Consider the following 17,379-nt stretch of genomic DNA (forward strand, 5'->3'; position numbering starts at 1 on the left):
AATTTGTCACTGGATATGGTAGAATTTTTAAAAAAATTTGCTGTGTTACCAAAAATATAATGCACTCGACAATTATGACAACATTCGCTAGAATATTTCACTAGAATATATACTACGGTAGTATTTTTCCTTTCCCAGCGTAAACGATAATTCTGCTTCAGCAGCGAGTATTTCAGCGCAATATGAAACAGCTTTTAATTTGGGGAATCACTGAAGCTTTAAAACAAGTAACGAATGCTCGTATTGAAAGCATTTAATTGCAATTAATCACAATGATGAAATGAGTTGTGTCATGAAAGGTTTTGTTAATTCGATTCCTGTCACACTCGTCGAACTTTCGCCATTAACGATGCTTTTATTCAAAATGTAACTTCGACGCGTAGAAATTAAACGAAAAGCGCCGCATTCTATGTGCGTGCGAATTAAGCCGAGGTTTTTAATTAATAGACGTATATTTAAACAAAACGAGGGCAAGCACGTTTATTTTCGCAGAAACGCTTAAAAATATATGTAGTTGGAAGCAGAATATAAATAGTGAGCAATTAAAATAGTATATTTTCTACCTAGTTGTTTTCAATTAATGTTTAATCAATTTTTAATTGCAAAGTAATTTTCGATTAAGTTTAGCAAGGTGTACTTCAAATGTTCCACGAAATTTAAGAATTCTACAATTATTTATTTCCTGATCACAGTTTTTCTCAATGTAATTATTCGCATCTATTTGGAAAACTTTACTTGCATGAAATCATGCAGAAGTGAATGAGAATTTAGGACCAATGTTTTGAGAAATGTCTGCCTGTCGGGGCGACTGCGAGTAGCAAATACAAATACATTTATTTTTCCGTGTTTGAGAGTCAGTTTCTCAGTCAGTTCGCAGTTTCCATTTTCCTAGTTTCGTAGCGAGTTTTACACTAGAGAAAGTCCTGAGGGAGTTCAGTAACTACAGATGGAGAGTTTCAGAGCGTCCAAATGGAGAGTTACAATAGAGGGTAGTAGTTTCCCTGTGTGTGTAGTTTAATAAACCTATCCGCTGCATTATACTCAACGTATGTACATACTGTAATTATACAGGATAGTTCTGGACAAAAGGTCAGTAGCTTGGGAGGTAATAATATCGATCAGTACGAGAAAACAAATTCACACGAGTATCTGACCAATTTCGAATGGCGATGGGAATAGGAACGCAAAGTTTCTACCTTGAAAAAAGAATGATTATGAATAATAGTTCAGAACGAAAAATTGATTACTGTTTTTAGCGATACTTAAATTATATTTTATAAAATGAAGATAGTCACTCACTTTGGCGGACAGAAATATTAGGATCGAATTAAAGACAGGGTTCGTCCCTTTAAAATATGTATAAATCTTTAAAAATTAATTCTATCATTACGAATTATGACGAAAACTGGATTGTACCGTATTTAGTAGTGGATTAATTAATCGTAAGAACTTCAAGTAAATAATTAACTCGTCGATCATGACGGGGGTTCGGAAAAGGGGGCACACTGCGAAAGTAACCAATAATTATGTTTTACATTTTCTTTCTTATCTAATAAGATTTATCATTTACTCCCCCACGCTTTTATTTTTAGTCGTATGAGGAAATTATTCTAAGGCAGTCATTTAGGCCGGTATTAAAATAACTTTTTCCATTTTAGTACATTTTAATAAAAGCTTATTTTGAAAAAAATTCTATGAATTTCAATTTCTTTCGTCCAAAATTTGCCACCCTAGGCTACAGTCTACTTAGCCTATATATAAATCCGCCCCTGTCTTTGTTGGACTATGATACTAGGGTGGCCCTTATTTATACGTGCCGAAATTATTTTTCGTATTTCTTTGCTCTCACCCCATAATATGGTTCCATTTCATGAAAAAATAGTCCCTACAAAAGATTATTGCAATCGGATTACAGGCAAGGGTGCCGATCAGGCCTAAAGTTTTAGAATTCATCAATAGTTTGGATTTAAAAAATTTTTCAAAAATAGTAAGCCCTATCAAAATTTTGTTCTAATAATAATAAAAGAGCATTCAATTTTCTACAATTATTGTGTATACATTTTTTTCGTGCTTCCAACCATTCCTTAGATAATAGCGTTTGAATATAGCAAGTTGTGCACTTCGCGCGTCGCACCTGTACAGCGTGACGTATTGCCTATACGCGCGTAGTGCCGACCTCTCTGTATTCAAACGTGATTATCTAAAAAACGGTTGGGAGCACGAAAAAAATGTATATACAATAATTGTAGAAAATTGAATGCTCTTTAATTATTATTGGAACAAAATTTCGATAGGGCTTACCATTTTCGAAAAATTCTTTAAATCCAAACCATTGATGAAACTAAACTTCAAGGTCTGGTCGGCACCCTTTCCTACTGTCCGATTGCAATATTTTCGTTCAGGGACTATTTCTTCATAAAATGGAACCATATTAGTGGGTGAGAGCAAAATAAATCGCATGTTGAAAATAAGGGCCACCCTAATGATACACATTAGTATGGCGTTTCTATAAACTGAGCAAGAACTTGCGACCTATCCTCTGTCGCTAGACACTTTTTACTCACATCAGTCTAATGAATCCTATTTACCATATAAGTATTCTTATATCCCTTTCTTTTGACATTAATAAGAAAGGTAATGACGTTAGGATCCTTGTTCGTGCAGCATATATTCAACCACGTGCCCTTAATAGAAACGGGTGGTATAAGATAGCGTGTACTTGTCTGTCCTCTATACCCCGGCCCAGCTTTCAGATTATAAACATATATTCAGGGGCTGACTTTATCTGCATGTCCCATGGACGGATAAGGTGCAGAACATCATTGTTGTGTACGGTATAGGTATGCAGGCGTACGTGAAAGCAGCTGCACGCATAAAATGCACACGTCCAGCAGTGGGGAATCTCAAAGGCGCGTTGCGACCTCTGCATAACGATGCACCCTCCCTGGATGGTAGCACGGATGAAGATGGTGCTCGCGCTGCTCTATTGTTGGGGGCCATTTAAATATATTTCATCGGGAGCGACGTACACGAACGAAGCAATGTTCCCTTTTGGAATAAGAATTTTATAGCAGCTCCAGAGAACGTGTGCATCGTTCGCAGTCTTAGCTGGGGCATTAAATAATCCAGGCCTTGGTCCGCAGTCGGCCAGGATTCCTTCCTCTCTGTGTCCGTTGCCCGGTGTCCTCTTTCACGGACACTTAAAGTCTTTTCACAAGGGCATTTCGGTTACCTGTAATTCACTTGGCGGAAACGGCGCGGATTTTGAGAAGGATTGGAAAGGGTGGAATCTGTGGGACTATGTGCGAAATGCCAGTCGCGAGTTAGGGAAGTGTCACGTGTGAAAATAGGTTGCGCTTATTGTGCCGTGAATGTACATACAGTGGCTCGCATTAATATTCGGACACTTTTTAAAATCGCATAACTTTTTTAGAATTGGTCCAAACAACTTGCGTTTTTTTTAGAAGCTAGAAGGATTAGTTTGGTAACTGACGCGTTTCGTCGTTTTGAAAAAAATGTATTTGGTTGGAATAGCGAAAAGAATAGTAAAGGTTGATTTTTAAACTTTTTTTTTGTGAGCTTGTAATGAAAATTAAAAAAAAAACCGTTTGTAGATTGCAGTAAGTTGTATACGTGCCTAAAATTTCATCAAAATCGGTTAACGTTGCTCCGAGCTACAAACTTCTTGATAACGTGCGAACAATTATTACTATACTTGTTTAAAAATAAAAAGCACACTGATTGACTGGATTTTATTAACGGGTTTTAATGCCTAGTTGGCAGGCGAGAAAAAAATACGTGATTTTCAGGAATTTTTTGTGCAATATCTAATGTATATTTTTTACAACTATTTGCTTATTTTAAAAGTACATATATTCAGTAACTCTCAGTAATTTTGTTATAGGAAAGTATTAAAAAATGAACGAATAACAGCCACTCTTCCGGAAGCTATTTTTTTTTTGCGGTGAGCACGACTCCTCCGAGCCGGATCATCTGAAATCGACAGGTGAAGAAGATTCTGTTAGTATATGAGTTCATCTAGTTCGTGAACGAAGGATTTTTGTTTTCGATGAAAACTCTATTTTTAATTCACGAAAAACGAACAATTCACACATCGAAAAATCATGATTTTGCGTTAAACGGCCGTCATTTTGTCTGAAATCATTTTTTTAAAAAATCCTTCGTTCACGAACCAGATGAACTCATATATTAACAGAGTCTTCCTCACTTTCTGATTTCAGATGATCCGGTTCGGAGAAATTGTGCTCGCCGCGCAGCGCCATTATAAAAACAGCTTCCACGATAGTGGCTGTTATTCCTTCATTATGTAATATTTTCCTGTAACAAAATTCCTGAGGGTTGCTGAATATATGTACTCCTAAAATAAGGAAATAGTTCTAAGAAACATACATCACATTTTTCACAAAAAATTCCCGAAAATGACGTTCGTTTTCGTCTGCCGACTAGGCATGACCCCTTAAGTTAGAAAACTGTGATGTGATTCTACGAGAAATATTAACATGCAACTCGATATTATTTTAATATTGCGCGAGGAGGATGGTGTGCCAACATGGAGAATTTTTTTACACCAAACAGAACCTATGTATATATTTGTCTTATTTTAGCTGATTAGACAGAAATGCTGCAACCTAAATCTTCCAATACAGAAGAAGAAACGAAGAGGAGACATTTTTCAATACCATTCATTTCTTGGATGTGTCGATACAATCACTCATTATTATACAGAATAAGTGGGAAATATTTTAGGGGTGACTTCAGCATATCTACAAAATAAAGAAAGTTCATACATATGATATATGTCGTATTTGACTTTGTTTTCGAGTTGTAGTAAATTTTGTATGGCAATAATTATTTCGTTATAATTTAACAGGACATATGTTTATATCAACTTTTTTTTATTGTTTAGTTGCGCTAAAGTCACTCCTAAAATATTTCCCACTTATTCTGGGACACCGTGTATAGCTAAATTTTAGAACACCACACTATTTCCGAATTTATTGCTTTGTATAATAAAGAAATAGTAGAATATTTGGTGATTTATGTTGTGGTGAAGTGGCATATTAATTTTAGCTGACAGATATGTAAATATCATTTTTGTAATTGGAATATTATCTTGTTTAATACAGTTTGAATAAAATAATATGAGATTATCACGTTACAAAGATAATCGTTCACGGAGAAAGTGAAAATCCTTGTATTTGTTATTTATGTGAAAAAGTCATTTTGGTAATTCATTGCACAGTCATTTTGTTTAATGACTTCTTACGAACATTTAGGCAAATTTGAAATATTCTTTCGTGAATATTGTGCATCAGTAAAGCTGTATTTTTCTTTTAGTCGAATATGTAATTCTACATATAATCAAATTTTTGTCTACTTATCTTTCTAATTCATCCTTAGAAATCATTCAGGTTCAAAATTTATCCGGAAGTCCAATTTTTAGGCATGGGGACTTTCTATTTTAAAAGACTATGAAACCTTAAGTCAAAAAGTCAGAAACATAGATATATAAAATCAGAAAAAGAAATAGAATCAAGAACAACTTCCATACGTCTCATATTTGGCAACTTTCAATCAACTATACTCGACAACTAATTGTACAACAATCGTAAATTAATTTTACAACAATTTCACAACTCGGACAATTCAGTGTACCGAATGTATTCAAACCAAACATTCATTGTCCTTATAAATATTTCCACATGCTCGAGTACATGAAAAATAAAATTGTGAATAACTTCAAAACACTGTAAATGCATTATCTTTGGTTCTACTACAGCCAGAATAATTTTAATTTTATATATGGTGCTCTAGTTTAACAATTTGCCTGTCGGAGTTAGCACAGTACAAACGTCCCATTTTTACTTCACAAACGGGAACATTGATAAATAGTCAAAAACAAATGATTTTCTAAATTCATGCAGCGACTTACCGTTTGGTGGGAACTCATAGAAGAATGCAGATCTCGGACTCAGGCAACTGAAACATGCGAAAATTGCAATTAAAATATGGTAATAATTAATAGGGTATGTCAATTTATTCAATGTTTTAATTTTAAAAACGTCTAGTGGAAAAACTACAAACTGCTTCGGGCGATAACTACACTCATACCTATAGATTAAAAAAATCATTGGTACTTTCGTTTCAGATGTGTTTGATGACGTGACCTGCTCTTCAGCGTGTAACTTGTACAAATTTCAATATAATGCATTCCAAAAATTTGTGTTGATAGTTCAAACACTACTAAATATGTGTGCAAAACCCCTGCCCTGTAGGTGCGATAGGTTTTCCGGAATTAATTTCCAAATATCACCTTCAAAAACGAGTGTCTAGACTAGAATACCCCCTTAATATGTATGTACAACAAAAATCAGTGGGTACTGTAATTAGAATATTACGAATGTACTACAAGCGACTATGAATCACCGAACTATGAACCTACGCAAAGAGTCGAACAGGCGTTTCAATACGTCGATGTGATGAATGTGTCGTCACTTTAAATCAACGAACTCTCAATTCGATTACTCAATGATTCCCATTAATTCACTCTCTTTTTAACTGATACCACGATGAAACACCATCACAGGTACGACTCTTGCATGAATTGCCTATCCTTTTTTTTTTATTCCACCCTCATTGAGCCAGAGGATCGTGAATAAACGAGAGATCAAAGTGACGAGGGGTATGCAATAGTCTTTAATTGAGTGACAATTACAGGCGTAAATGCAGTCATTCGTGCACTGATTTCCTGCTTCCTAACGAGTGTATGTCATGAATAAAGAGATAGAGAAGGATGAAATCGTATGTAACTGACGAGGACAGAGGGAATGTGGTATAATGAACGAGAAAAAGGGGCGGATGATTATTCGAAAATATTTAGAAAGTGCATGCGAATCGTTTTAGGATGAAATAGTGACAATAGCCATAAATGGGGATAAAGTAGAGGTGAAAAATTCGATTTAAAAATGATTGGTACGTTTTATGCTCTGCGTATTTAATTCTGAATGCTTTGTAGAGCAATTAAGCTGCTTACTTTACAAGAGAATTATACAAACTTGAATTCAGTCATAGAATTTTCGTGAAATATTTGATAGACCTTATATCAGCGTTTAGTAATGTATGTTTCCAAAGAAGATAGAATAATAGACAATTAACTCCTTGATTAAATCCAAAACCGCAGAATGAAATTCGAAAAATCAAAGCACAGGTTACCAGAAAACTTTCAACGCGTTTTTCTCGAAACGACAATTTTATAATTGGCGGACAATGTGACTCCAAAAATATCTAATCAATATAGGCAATTGTAACTTTATAAGCTCATAAAAACATGAGTTTATCAATTATAAATAAACTAAATTTCGACCGTAAAACTTAACTACAATGGTATCGGTGCACTGGATCGGTCAGATTAAAACAATTATTATTTTAATAAATTAAAATAATACATCAAAGCTATTTTGCAATTAATTCATTATATATATTAGTTTCCGACGTTTCGATCTTGGTTTAGATCATCTTCAAGGAAAGTTAAAAACATATATAAAATACTGAAAGTTAAAAACATATATAAAATACTGCGTATGCTATTGAAAATAAGTCACTAAGACTAAGGTAAACCGTGAACAACACATCTGCTTTTAGAAGGTGAAAGAGGGGTGAATACCGTTGACAGTTATAAACATATCTAAAACCCCCGAAATTCAATATGTTTTTAACTTTCCTTGAAGATGATCTAAACCAAGATCGCAACGTCGGAAACTAATATATATAATTAATTAATTGCAAAATAGCTATGATGTATTATATTAATTTATTAAAATAATAATTGTTTTAATCTGACCGAACCAATGCGCCGATACCATTGTAGTTGAGTTAACCAATATTTCTCAGGTAGGTGATAGCATCTGCATTCTACACTTTCTCAAGACCCCCATTTTTGCTTAACTCGCTTTTCCAATCGCGACTGAAAATCTTTAGAATTTAACAGTTCTAATCTGCCCTACATGAAACACAAACAATTTATTTTTCATTTGAGACTACTTAAAAACAAAGATATCAATTACTCTTCAACTGAGAACGATTTGCTAACCCAGACCCATCTAGACGACATTAGGTGCACTAACCCTAAAAGCAGCCCGAAGAAGGTCGTGTTTGTCTCATTTCCATCCGAAAAATCTGGTCTATCCATTGGTAGTGCTCTCATAAAAATTTAATAAATAATACAAAAATTCAAATTTTCATTAATGTCAGGATGTAGTGAAAGCACAGGTGGAGCTGAACAAACCCATCCCAGTAGAGGCGATCGCCAGGAAGGGTCTGACCGACTTCAAGGAGCACTTCTGCCAACCTTGTACCAGTGAAAGTTGTTGGGAAAACGTGGGAGCGAAAGATACGCGGTCGTTTGTAGAGTTCCACTTAAGGGGGTAGGTACTCTAGTGTTTGGTTGCTGTGGTTGGAACCACAGAGGCCCCTTAACAATAAAATTTTGCAGAACGACAGCATTTTGATAAAGATGTTCGATTCTTCCTACAAATTTAGCTGTTTTCGCTCTCTAAAATTAGTTTTTTACAAGATAGAAGCTCATCTGTGGATCCAACCGTAACAGCAGCCATGATAAAGGAAATAAACCTTAGTTTTTTCAATTTGGATGACTACAACAGTCCCCACACCATCGCCCAACAGAAAATATTTTTTTTTAAGGAGTTTGCGCCATCAACTGTACAGGGTGTGTATAACTATGTGGGACAATTTTTCATGATGGGTTCTACTCATCAAAATAATAAGACAAGTTGGTATACGAAAATGTCGGAAAATCCATAGTTTTGCAGTTACAAGCATTTTCGTACTCCGTAAAATGCCAAAGTAATCAAATATGTAGCATTCCGTTTAAAAAATTGAAGGTCACCTTCGTTTTACGGAAAATATCGCGAACACCAAAAGTTGACATAACGTATTAAGTTGGGCATAAAAAAAACAGTAAAAATTTTCCTCCTTAAGTTTTTTTTTCAAATACTTACCACTTGCGAGAACCCTGTATAAGAATATCAGGTATAGCCGCTTGGCCGCTGCTAGTACCGCACGGCTCAGCCAGTCGAGCCGGTGCTGGGCGACGCAGAGTCACATTCAATTAATTTTCATTTGGCCAATTTTAAAGTGTCCGTATTTCTGAAAACGGGTCCCTAAAAGGGACGAACAGGACTATACCCTCATATTTTTTCAAATTTTTAAATAGTGCGCCGCTATTAAAACATGGCAATTGTTTAAAACAACTGCAAAATAAATGATCAAAAATTTGTTTTTTTTCCATGAAATAATTTTTATTAGAAACTCTTGTGTCTTAATTGTAAGCACCTAGAAGCTCATTTTGAGCAGTTTGTTAGTTCAACAGTTATAATTTTTTGAAAAAAAGGTAACACTATATTTCAAAGGGCTGTAAGATCCACAATTTTTGACATTTTCAAAAGTCCGTCGAGATATGTTTATATATCCCTAAAGATTACAACATATCCAAGTTTCACCAAAATCTGAAATGTTACTCCGAAAAGTGTCCGAATTCCCATGGAATAACTCACCCTTATTTTACGGAGTATGAAAATGCTTATAACTGCAAAACTATGGATTTTCCGACATTTTCGTATACCAACTTGTCTTATTATTTTGAAGAGTAGAACCCATCCTGAATAATTATCCCACATATTTATAAACACCCTGTATCTATATATATATAAAAAAACTCAAAAAATTCTGAGTATTACTTCGAGTATTACAATCCTTAATACGCAGGCAAAACGCCAGACAGTATAAACATATAGTTTCTGTTAAATTAATTCCCGAAGATGGCGTTGAAAGACGGGCAGTTACACTATAGTACCCCCTGAACACTTTACTGCATTTCACAAAAACAATCAAATTCAACAATACCACACCGAATACAATTATATAAAGTATACAAAAGACGTCTGTACGGTAGACTGCCCAATTAATTTTCGCTCTTCTCTGGTCGCTTCGATTTTATTTTTGTACGCGGGTCGTGTTCCTCTTACCGATCTCGTTTCTCGTCTGACCGTTCCGATTCATTGCGCGAACCTTCCAGACGCACACCGCGCCTCTATTTCCGGATACGATCTAGGGTGCTTTATTCGAATAGCCTCAATTACCTATGTAATTATTTTTATTTGCAACAAAAGTGTTAAGTACTGTGCCAGTGCACAAGCTTCCACGCCTGAACGATGCTCTCAGCACCTTTTTTTCCAAACACACCCCCTAGCACTGGCGAGGGACTTACGCAAGGGACGGCAGACGACGATTGTGCATAAACGCAACACTGGATAGTGTTCGCAGCAGCCGAGCTAGCTGTCCTGTCCTCTTATCGCGCGGTATTTGTCCAAGAATCCCAAGCACCTGTTCCTCAGAGAAGAGGAGAGAACAGTGGATCACGGTGGAATGCGCGGCCAATGATTTCCAGCCGGGGGTCGCGTTCGACTGGACTAATCCCCATATTGGCTCGATCGGCCCAGTCCCCGTTCCATCGATCGTCCCACAGCGCAATCCGACCGTGGAAGTAGAGTCCCGTGGAGGGCGGAAACGCGCGCGAAAGGAAAGGGAAGATGGAGAACGCAGGAGGGTCGACAGTTCACATGCCAGAGAATCGGTAATAGATGGCAATGTATCATCCACGTATCCTGATACACTGCTCCGTTATACTAACCGCATACTAATAGCGGCCTTTGACGAAAAGCTAACATCTCAGCGGGTAAACTGCGCCGCAATTCCGACTGGACCCCTCTGAACTCTGTCCGGGACCCCTCGACGCTTCCTCTGACCCCATCTCTTCCCTCTGTCTCTCACTTTGGTGTATCGACCAGAGATGATTGGGTCAAGTGGCCTCCTTGTCTGAATGGATTCGTAATTGTTCGACCAGTTGCGTTCAAACGAACAATGTCCGTCGTTCCAGCAGAAGACCGTTGCTAGTAACTGATCGCTGTTTTGACGGTCGAATGTGCGCAACGCTGAGTAATTGGACAACCCCGCACGCTGTTTCGCATAAATTACTTGAATGACCATGGTGGACGTCTAGAGGAATTTGATGAAGGAGCGGTATGTGTTGAGTCATTTCGGTAATTCTGTTCCTTTCTTCTCATGTCACAGTCTGTTTTTGTACGAGATGATAAAAGGGATATGTTTTTATTACGTTATGATTAAATATTCTTCATTTAGGTAATATCAGGATGACTGATATTACATAATGGTTAAATAGGAAATGAAGCACTTGTGGGCCATGTGAAGTGCAAAGAAATGTTACTTAGGGGAACGTGGGGCAAGACGGGGTACCCCCCGCATCTCGTGATACAAACGCACTAATTAAAATTGAGCATACGCGTTAGATGCGTCGCCATCGGCGCCGTCAGTGAGCAGCGAATCAATGAAATATGTGGACGCGTGACGAAGTTAGATCAGAGTTTATAATTTGTTGGGTCTTCCTTACTTTTTCCTTATTTTTACCACCAGTGACAGTGATATAATAATATAGAAGATCTCCGGTACATGTATGTGTTTCTGAGGCAGAATTTAGCTGGCTATAAGGCACGTATGTTATTTTATACTTTTGTAAATAATGTTTCGGGCAGTGTTCATATGATTGTAGTGAGGCGAGAAGGGGCATGATGGGGTAATGAAAATGAGAGTTACCCCATCATGCCCCTCACAAACCTAGAAATAAAATCAAAGTTTCTCATTGTTCCAGGAGGGTTAAAAACTACAGACGGAAGACGGACCGAGGAAAATGATACTTCTTTTCTATTAATTAGTCCAAAAGAACTGATTCCCTTGTGGAAAGGTGGATAAGCACATTTCTCCTGTTTTAAACAGTACGTAATTACCTAAACTTTAACTTTATATATATATATATTTACATTATACCCGTAACCACGTACAACCCGTTAAACAACAAATTACAAAACGCATATTTCACGTTTGAATCTTAAACAGTTGCCGCCCGTATACTCCGAATATTTGAAATAAAATCCGAGAGATGGCGCGAGCGCTCCGCGCCTACGATATTTACCTAGCCCCATGGCAAAATAGTATAAGATGCCTAAATTACAGTAACATTATTTGTAAAAATCATACAGGGGATACACCTATTTTATGTATCAGATGTGCGTGAATATTTTTTTTATGTACTTTTTTATTACCTATTTATGACGGATTAATTCATTTTATATTCAATTTTTTCGTGGAACCCGTTTACCATAGAAACATTGCTGTGGGTCAAACTGACCCTGCATTAGTCTTACGCGACCATATCCACCATTCGTTTTCCGAGGGTTAGTAAGTACACTTAGGATCTAAATAAAACAAGAAAAGTAACTCTACCGCGTATGAATTGCGAGTGAAGCTTGAAGTACTTAAGGTGCAATTTCATGCTGACGCTCGACGTTCGTTTTGAGCGTCCAAATCGGTCACGTGATCGGTCACGTGACTTTCAGCGTCGACGCTCGTTTTGAGCGTCAAAATCAATCACGTGACCGACGCTCAACCAATGAACGAGCGAGTCAGAGCAAGTCAGAGTGAACGAACGTCAACGAGCGTCCAGCGGAAAAGCTAAACTCGGTTTTGTTCTTCCGCTTGATGCTGAAAGTCACGTGGAACGATCACGTGACTGGTTTTGACGCTCAAAACGAGCGTCGAGCGCCAGCATGAAATCGCACCTTTAGTTTCTAGGTTAAGATGATAACTAACATCGTAAACAACTACGGCAACCTAGCAACCATAACCAAACTCGATTCCTGAACATCTTGATGTAAATATTAGATGATAAATATCACCCTGCAAAGTATTTGATTTCTCAATTTTTGTCCACGTGTCAACGCACTGTGCGTCTTTCACAAAAAGTACAATTGAATTTCAAGCTGCAGAACCTCCCCAATTTAATTTCCTCTGGATTCAATATACAACCAGGTCAGGAGATCTAAGTTTAAATATTATAATTATAGTTATATGCGCTCCACCTCTGTCGCGCTAAAGTAAGCCAGAAGATCGGGAAACTTTCATTCGAAAAATTCCATGATAATTTTTCACCTCTAATTAAAAAGTTTCCACAAAGTTTGCTTTAAATCAAGATTTAATTAAAACTTTGTATTAAAGTTTCATTCCCCTACATGTGAGGAGAGTTCCACCAGACCGCGCGCGAGTGTATGCTTGAAGAGACAACAGGCTATAGGCAGACGATATCTTCCAACTACGAAGGCTTCCATTTCATCGCAGACATTTCAATCGTCGACGTGAGGCACGCGGATTAATATGAAAGTACGTGAGCGAACTTGGTGGCGTTTCCAACCTGGAGACACATCGATAGTTAAACGTGGCACCAGGCGTTTGGACAGGGGGCATAGAAACGGCACGTATCTACCATGCTGCATTAACGTGATTCGAGTATAATCACGCACGATACGCCTGTAATAACGAATGAATTTACGCGCGAATCGCGTTGTCCATCATTACTCTGTCGGAATTGTACAGGCGTCCGTAGAATTTCTGAACTTGCCACAGGTCTTGCTAGGGATTTTACTCCATACCGGTATGAGTAACTGCGTCTCGATAACTTTGCAGTCCATACCTTGATTAATTTATCATTGGGAAGTTTCTGCAAGTATGATATTTATTACGATAATTATGGACCCCCCTATTGTAAGAAAATCGAATACACTATATCATGGCCGCTACTATACTCGAGCTAACAAGGGAACACCGCGAACCTGGACTCGCCGATTGGAACTTTCATTTGGGCCCTATCGCCCTTTAAGTTGGTGAAAACTAACCTCAAAGTCAAATTGGTACTTCCACTTTTTCGCGTATAACTCTCAAAGTACAGCAGACAGAAAAAAATGTTTCGAACAAAAGTTTAATGGTGAAATAAGCGCTACAAGCTTCCGTTAACAAAATTTTGATGAAAAAAATTTCGTCAGTTATATATATTTTTTTTAACTTTTTTCGAAATTTTGTTAACGGAAGTTTATAGTGCTTATTGCACCATGAAACTTTTGTTTGAAACATTTTTTTCTGTCTGTTGTACTTTAAGAGTTATACGCGAAAAAGTGGAAGTGCTAATTTGACTTTGAGGTTAGTTTCCACCCCCTAAAAAAGAGCGATAGGGCCCAACTGAAACACAGCTTTGTTCTTGTTTTGAGTCACTCTAAAAACCCACAAAGTTGCGTTCTAATCGGTGACTCCGGGTTCGCGGTGTTCCCTTGTAAGTAAGTTCTGTATATGCTAGAAATAAACATAACATTTTTTAAAATAAAAAATATATGTGGAAAACGCTCTAATGAGGAAACATATTTCTATCAAAGTCTCACTTGTTTAGTCCTATTCTATAAAAATGTATATTTACATAAACATCCGCAGTCTATTTATCACACACTTGTACTGAATGGATTTGAATATTCTGTCTTCTTATGTTGTCATTGTTATTATTATTATTATTATTATTATTATTATTATTATTATTATTATTATTATTATTATTATTATTATTGCTATAAGTTGGGCTAAATAGTAGCTCTGTTGAACTTTGTTATTGCTCCAGCATTTTTTGTATTTTATGTTGTAGGTGTACTAAGGTGTAATAAGGACACTGTTGTTGTTGTTGTTATTATTCATGTGATATACAAAGTTGTAAAATGGAATTCGTAGTGCATACTTTCTAATATACTATTCGATTTAGTTTTTCAAGCTACGAAGGATTATTGGGGGTTTCTTTTGCAGGGGTTGGTCTCATGTTTTAAAAGAAATTGTATCTGGTTAATTGAAAATTATTACAAATTCGAATAGGTGTCAGTTTGAAATAAGGCTTGCCTGCAAATTAGGCAAGGACTGGATTAAACCCCAATAAGTAATCTAGATACAGATTTAGATAGACTTAATTGGACAATTAATAGTATTTCAGTCTGTTATTCACGAATATTCCAGTGTCTGAACATCATTCAAATATCAGGATAACAAAATAAATTAATTTTTCTAAAACGTAGTATCTCAACAGTTGAATTGAAATGGCAAATAAAGTTTCGATCGAAAAACCGCGAAGTAACCGATCTTCGGAAGAATTAGCAAAACGCAAGGGAACTGAAAGGTGCAACGGTGAAGATTATATATTTAAAAAAAATATTTCTATATATTTGTTTATGCGTTTAGCTTCGGAACCCGTTTTAAAATGATGAAAAGCGTAAAACGAAAGAAATTTCACAGAACTAGTAGTTGATTGTAATAATGGTTTTATTAAATTTTCTGACAATCTCGACACTGCCTTAAGTTTCTTTTTATCTGCCAAACTCTTTAAAATCAGAGTATTCGAGCATTACAAAAAAAACGAATATTACCCCTCCTTATTACGAATAAATTAACGTAGTGTATGGCAAAACCGAAGGAATAGTGTATTTAAATTTCTGTCAAATATAACATAGCCGCAGCAGCTGCAGTCGATAGTTTATGGCACCATTTCGGGTCATTTATTTGACATTTATACAATAAGAGGCATGAAAGGCTGTTTATTCAAGTTATAATAGAATGTCAAGTATTCGGACAGACAGCTGATCCGGATAAATCAGTGGTAATAAAAATCGTGGATTATTTAGGTAGGACCGTTTGCGTGTCTGGATTGCAAGGATTTCGGATTACATTTCGGGATAATCGAGGGTAAAGAAGTCAACGGCCGCACAATCGTATTATCGATATCCAATAATCGGCGCCTGAATATCCGGCGTTTTCCTGTATGCGATATTTAATACGGTGGGCTTTCTAATTATCGCATAATTAAAGGTAATACATTACTTGAATTTCGAGTTCATGGGTTATAAAAAACACTAGATTATTTCAGGCAAAAAGACAATTTCAATAATCATTAAATGTGTTGAAAAATAGGGTGTGCAGGAAACATACACGTATAAATTCCTTGACATCTTTTATTCAAATTGAAAATTTGCATTACTATCATACACTGCATATTTAATTTCAATTTAATTTTTAATTATAAAATGACAATTCCGAACAATTTCATTGCACAGTTTTATAAAGCATAAAAGACCACGAAATTTTCATTGTAACAATTTTTTTATATTTACTGTAATTTTCAAAATATGTGGCGGTATTTTCACCCCGGAGAACCAAAAAGTAGCAGATAAAAATATTGCCTCAAAATTCTATTGAGGTGCCTTACAAACCTGCAAAGATTAAAAAACATCGAAAATTCGGGTGCCCTTCTTATTTACTCTCATGTTGACACTTACTCAATGATATTTTTTTTATATAGAAACTTTTTTTATTTAAGGTTTTGAGTCGCATTAACTGCTGTGGTCATGAGCGACTTTACAAGTTTATCGATGTACTACAGGGTACCTTCATATTACGCAAATACAAACAATTTTAGCTCGTTTCTAACTTTACAATTTGGCATATATTTTGATCTCTTTTAAAAACGTAATTGTGTTTCTGATGTTTTCGCTTCAGTTCACTATTTCACTTATGTTGTTTTTAACTTGGTACCTTTTCCTGCTTTCAGCGAGATGATCGCATTCAAAAAGAATGTGGCTGATATTTAGGTTTTTATATTTTCTTTTGTTATCAAATGGGTGTGTGTCAGTTTGGTATGGCTAATTATTACTGGCTAATATAATGGCCAGTATACTGTTGATTGGGCTAGTGAAACTTGATTATTCATTAAACTAATTAATACTTTATGTATACGTGTCCGGGAAGTAGAAGAATAAAATTGCTTTTCGTGGCTTTTACAAAGAAAGTCTCACGTCTCAATTGGTGCTAATTTGTTGAGAAAAGTATGTTACAAAAGTCACTATAACTTGAAATTTGAGACTCAATTTCTTTTATTGCGATTTGTGATACTAAGAAAATACAAAATTCAAGGAAATCTAGTGTTGTTAACATGCTATTCTCTTAGAAAAAAATCTGAATAATTGCAGGTATTTATGAACTGTAATTTTTATTTGCTTACATTGTAACGTTATTTCTGTCTAAATTCCAAATATGGAATTTAGAAATGTAGTAATCTTACAAATAAGGACCACTTAATCAACATCAACAATTTTTCCTCGTAAAAGAATTATTTGTGAAAAAAGATTTCATATAAATATTTCATATTAAATTTTACGCGTAAGATTTTAATGACATGCTTGTTCATCAGATTTTTGCCAACTAATAATTTTTACTTGCTGGCAATAATAATTTTTACTTTACTTGCTAGCAATTCGTTTAAGAATGTCAAGAGAAAAATTTTCATCGAATATAAGTGTGCGCTAAACGTTTCCCTTATTTTATCCCGAGTTTATTATCATGAGTTTAAACCAA

The 17,379-nt window shown here is 35.9% G+C and overlaps 1 protein-coding gene across 3 annotated transcripts in view; it reads right to left on the reverse strand.

Moving 5' to 3' along the window:
* The window catches only part of LOC143376209 (uncharacterized), a 1,054,554-nt gene that overhangs the window by 535,770 nt on the left and 501,405 nt on the right, over window positions 1-17,379 (reverse strand). For all 3 annotated transcript variants that reach the window (XR_013087041.1, XM_076826254.1, XM_076826253.1), the window contains exon 4: window positions 5,954-6,000. Coding sequence is in view for 2 of the 3 variants with exons in the window: in XM_076826254.1 (XP_076682369.1) it covers window positions 5,954-6,000 (47 nt within the window). In the remaining variant the exon portion in view is untranslated. The remainder of the gene's footprint in view (window positions 1-5,953; window positions 6,001-17,379) is intronic.

This window comes from Andrena cerasifolii, chromosome 14 (assembly GCF_050908995.1).
Source record: "Andrena cerasifolii isolate SP2316 chromosome 14, iyAndCera1_principal, whole genome shotgun sequence".
NCBI classification, from domain to species: domain Eukaryota; kingdom Metazoa; phylum Arthropoda; class Insecta; order Hymenoptera; family Andrenidae; genus Andrena; species Andrena cerasifolii.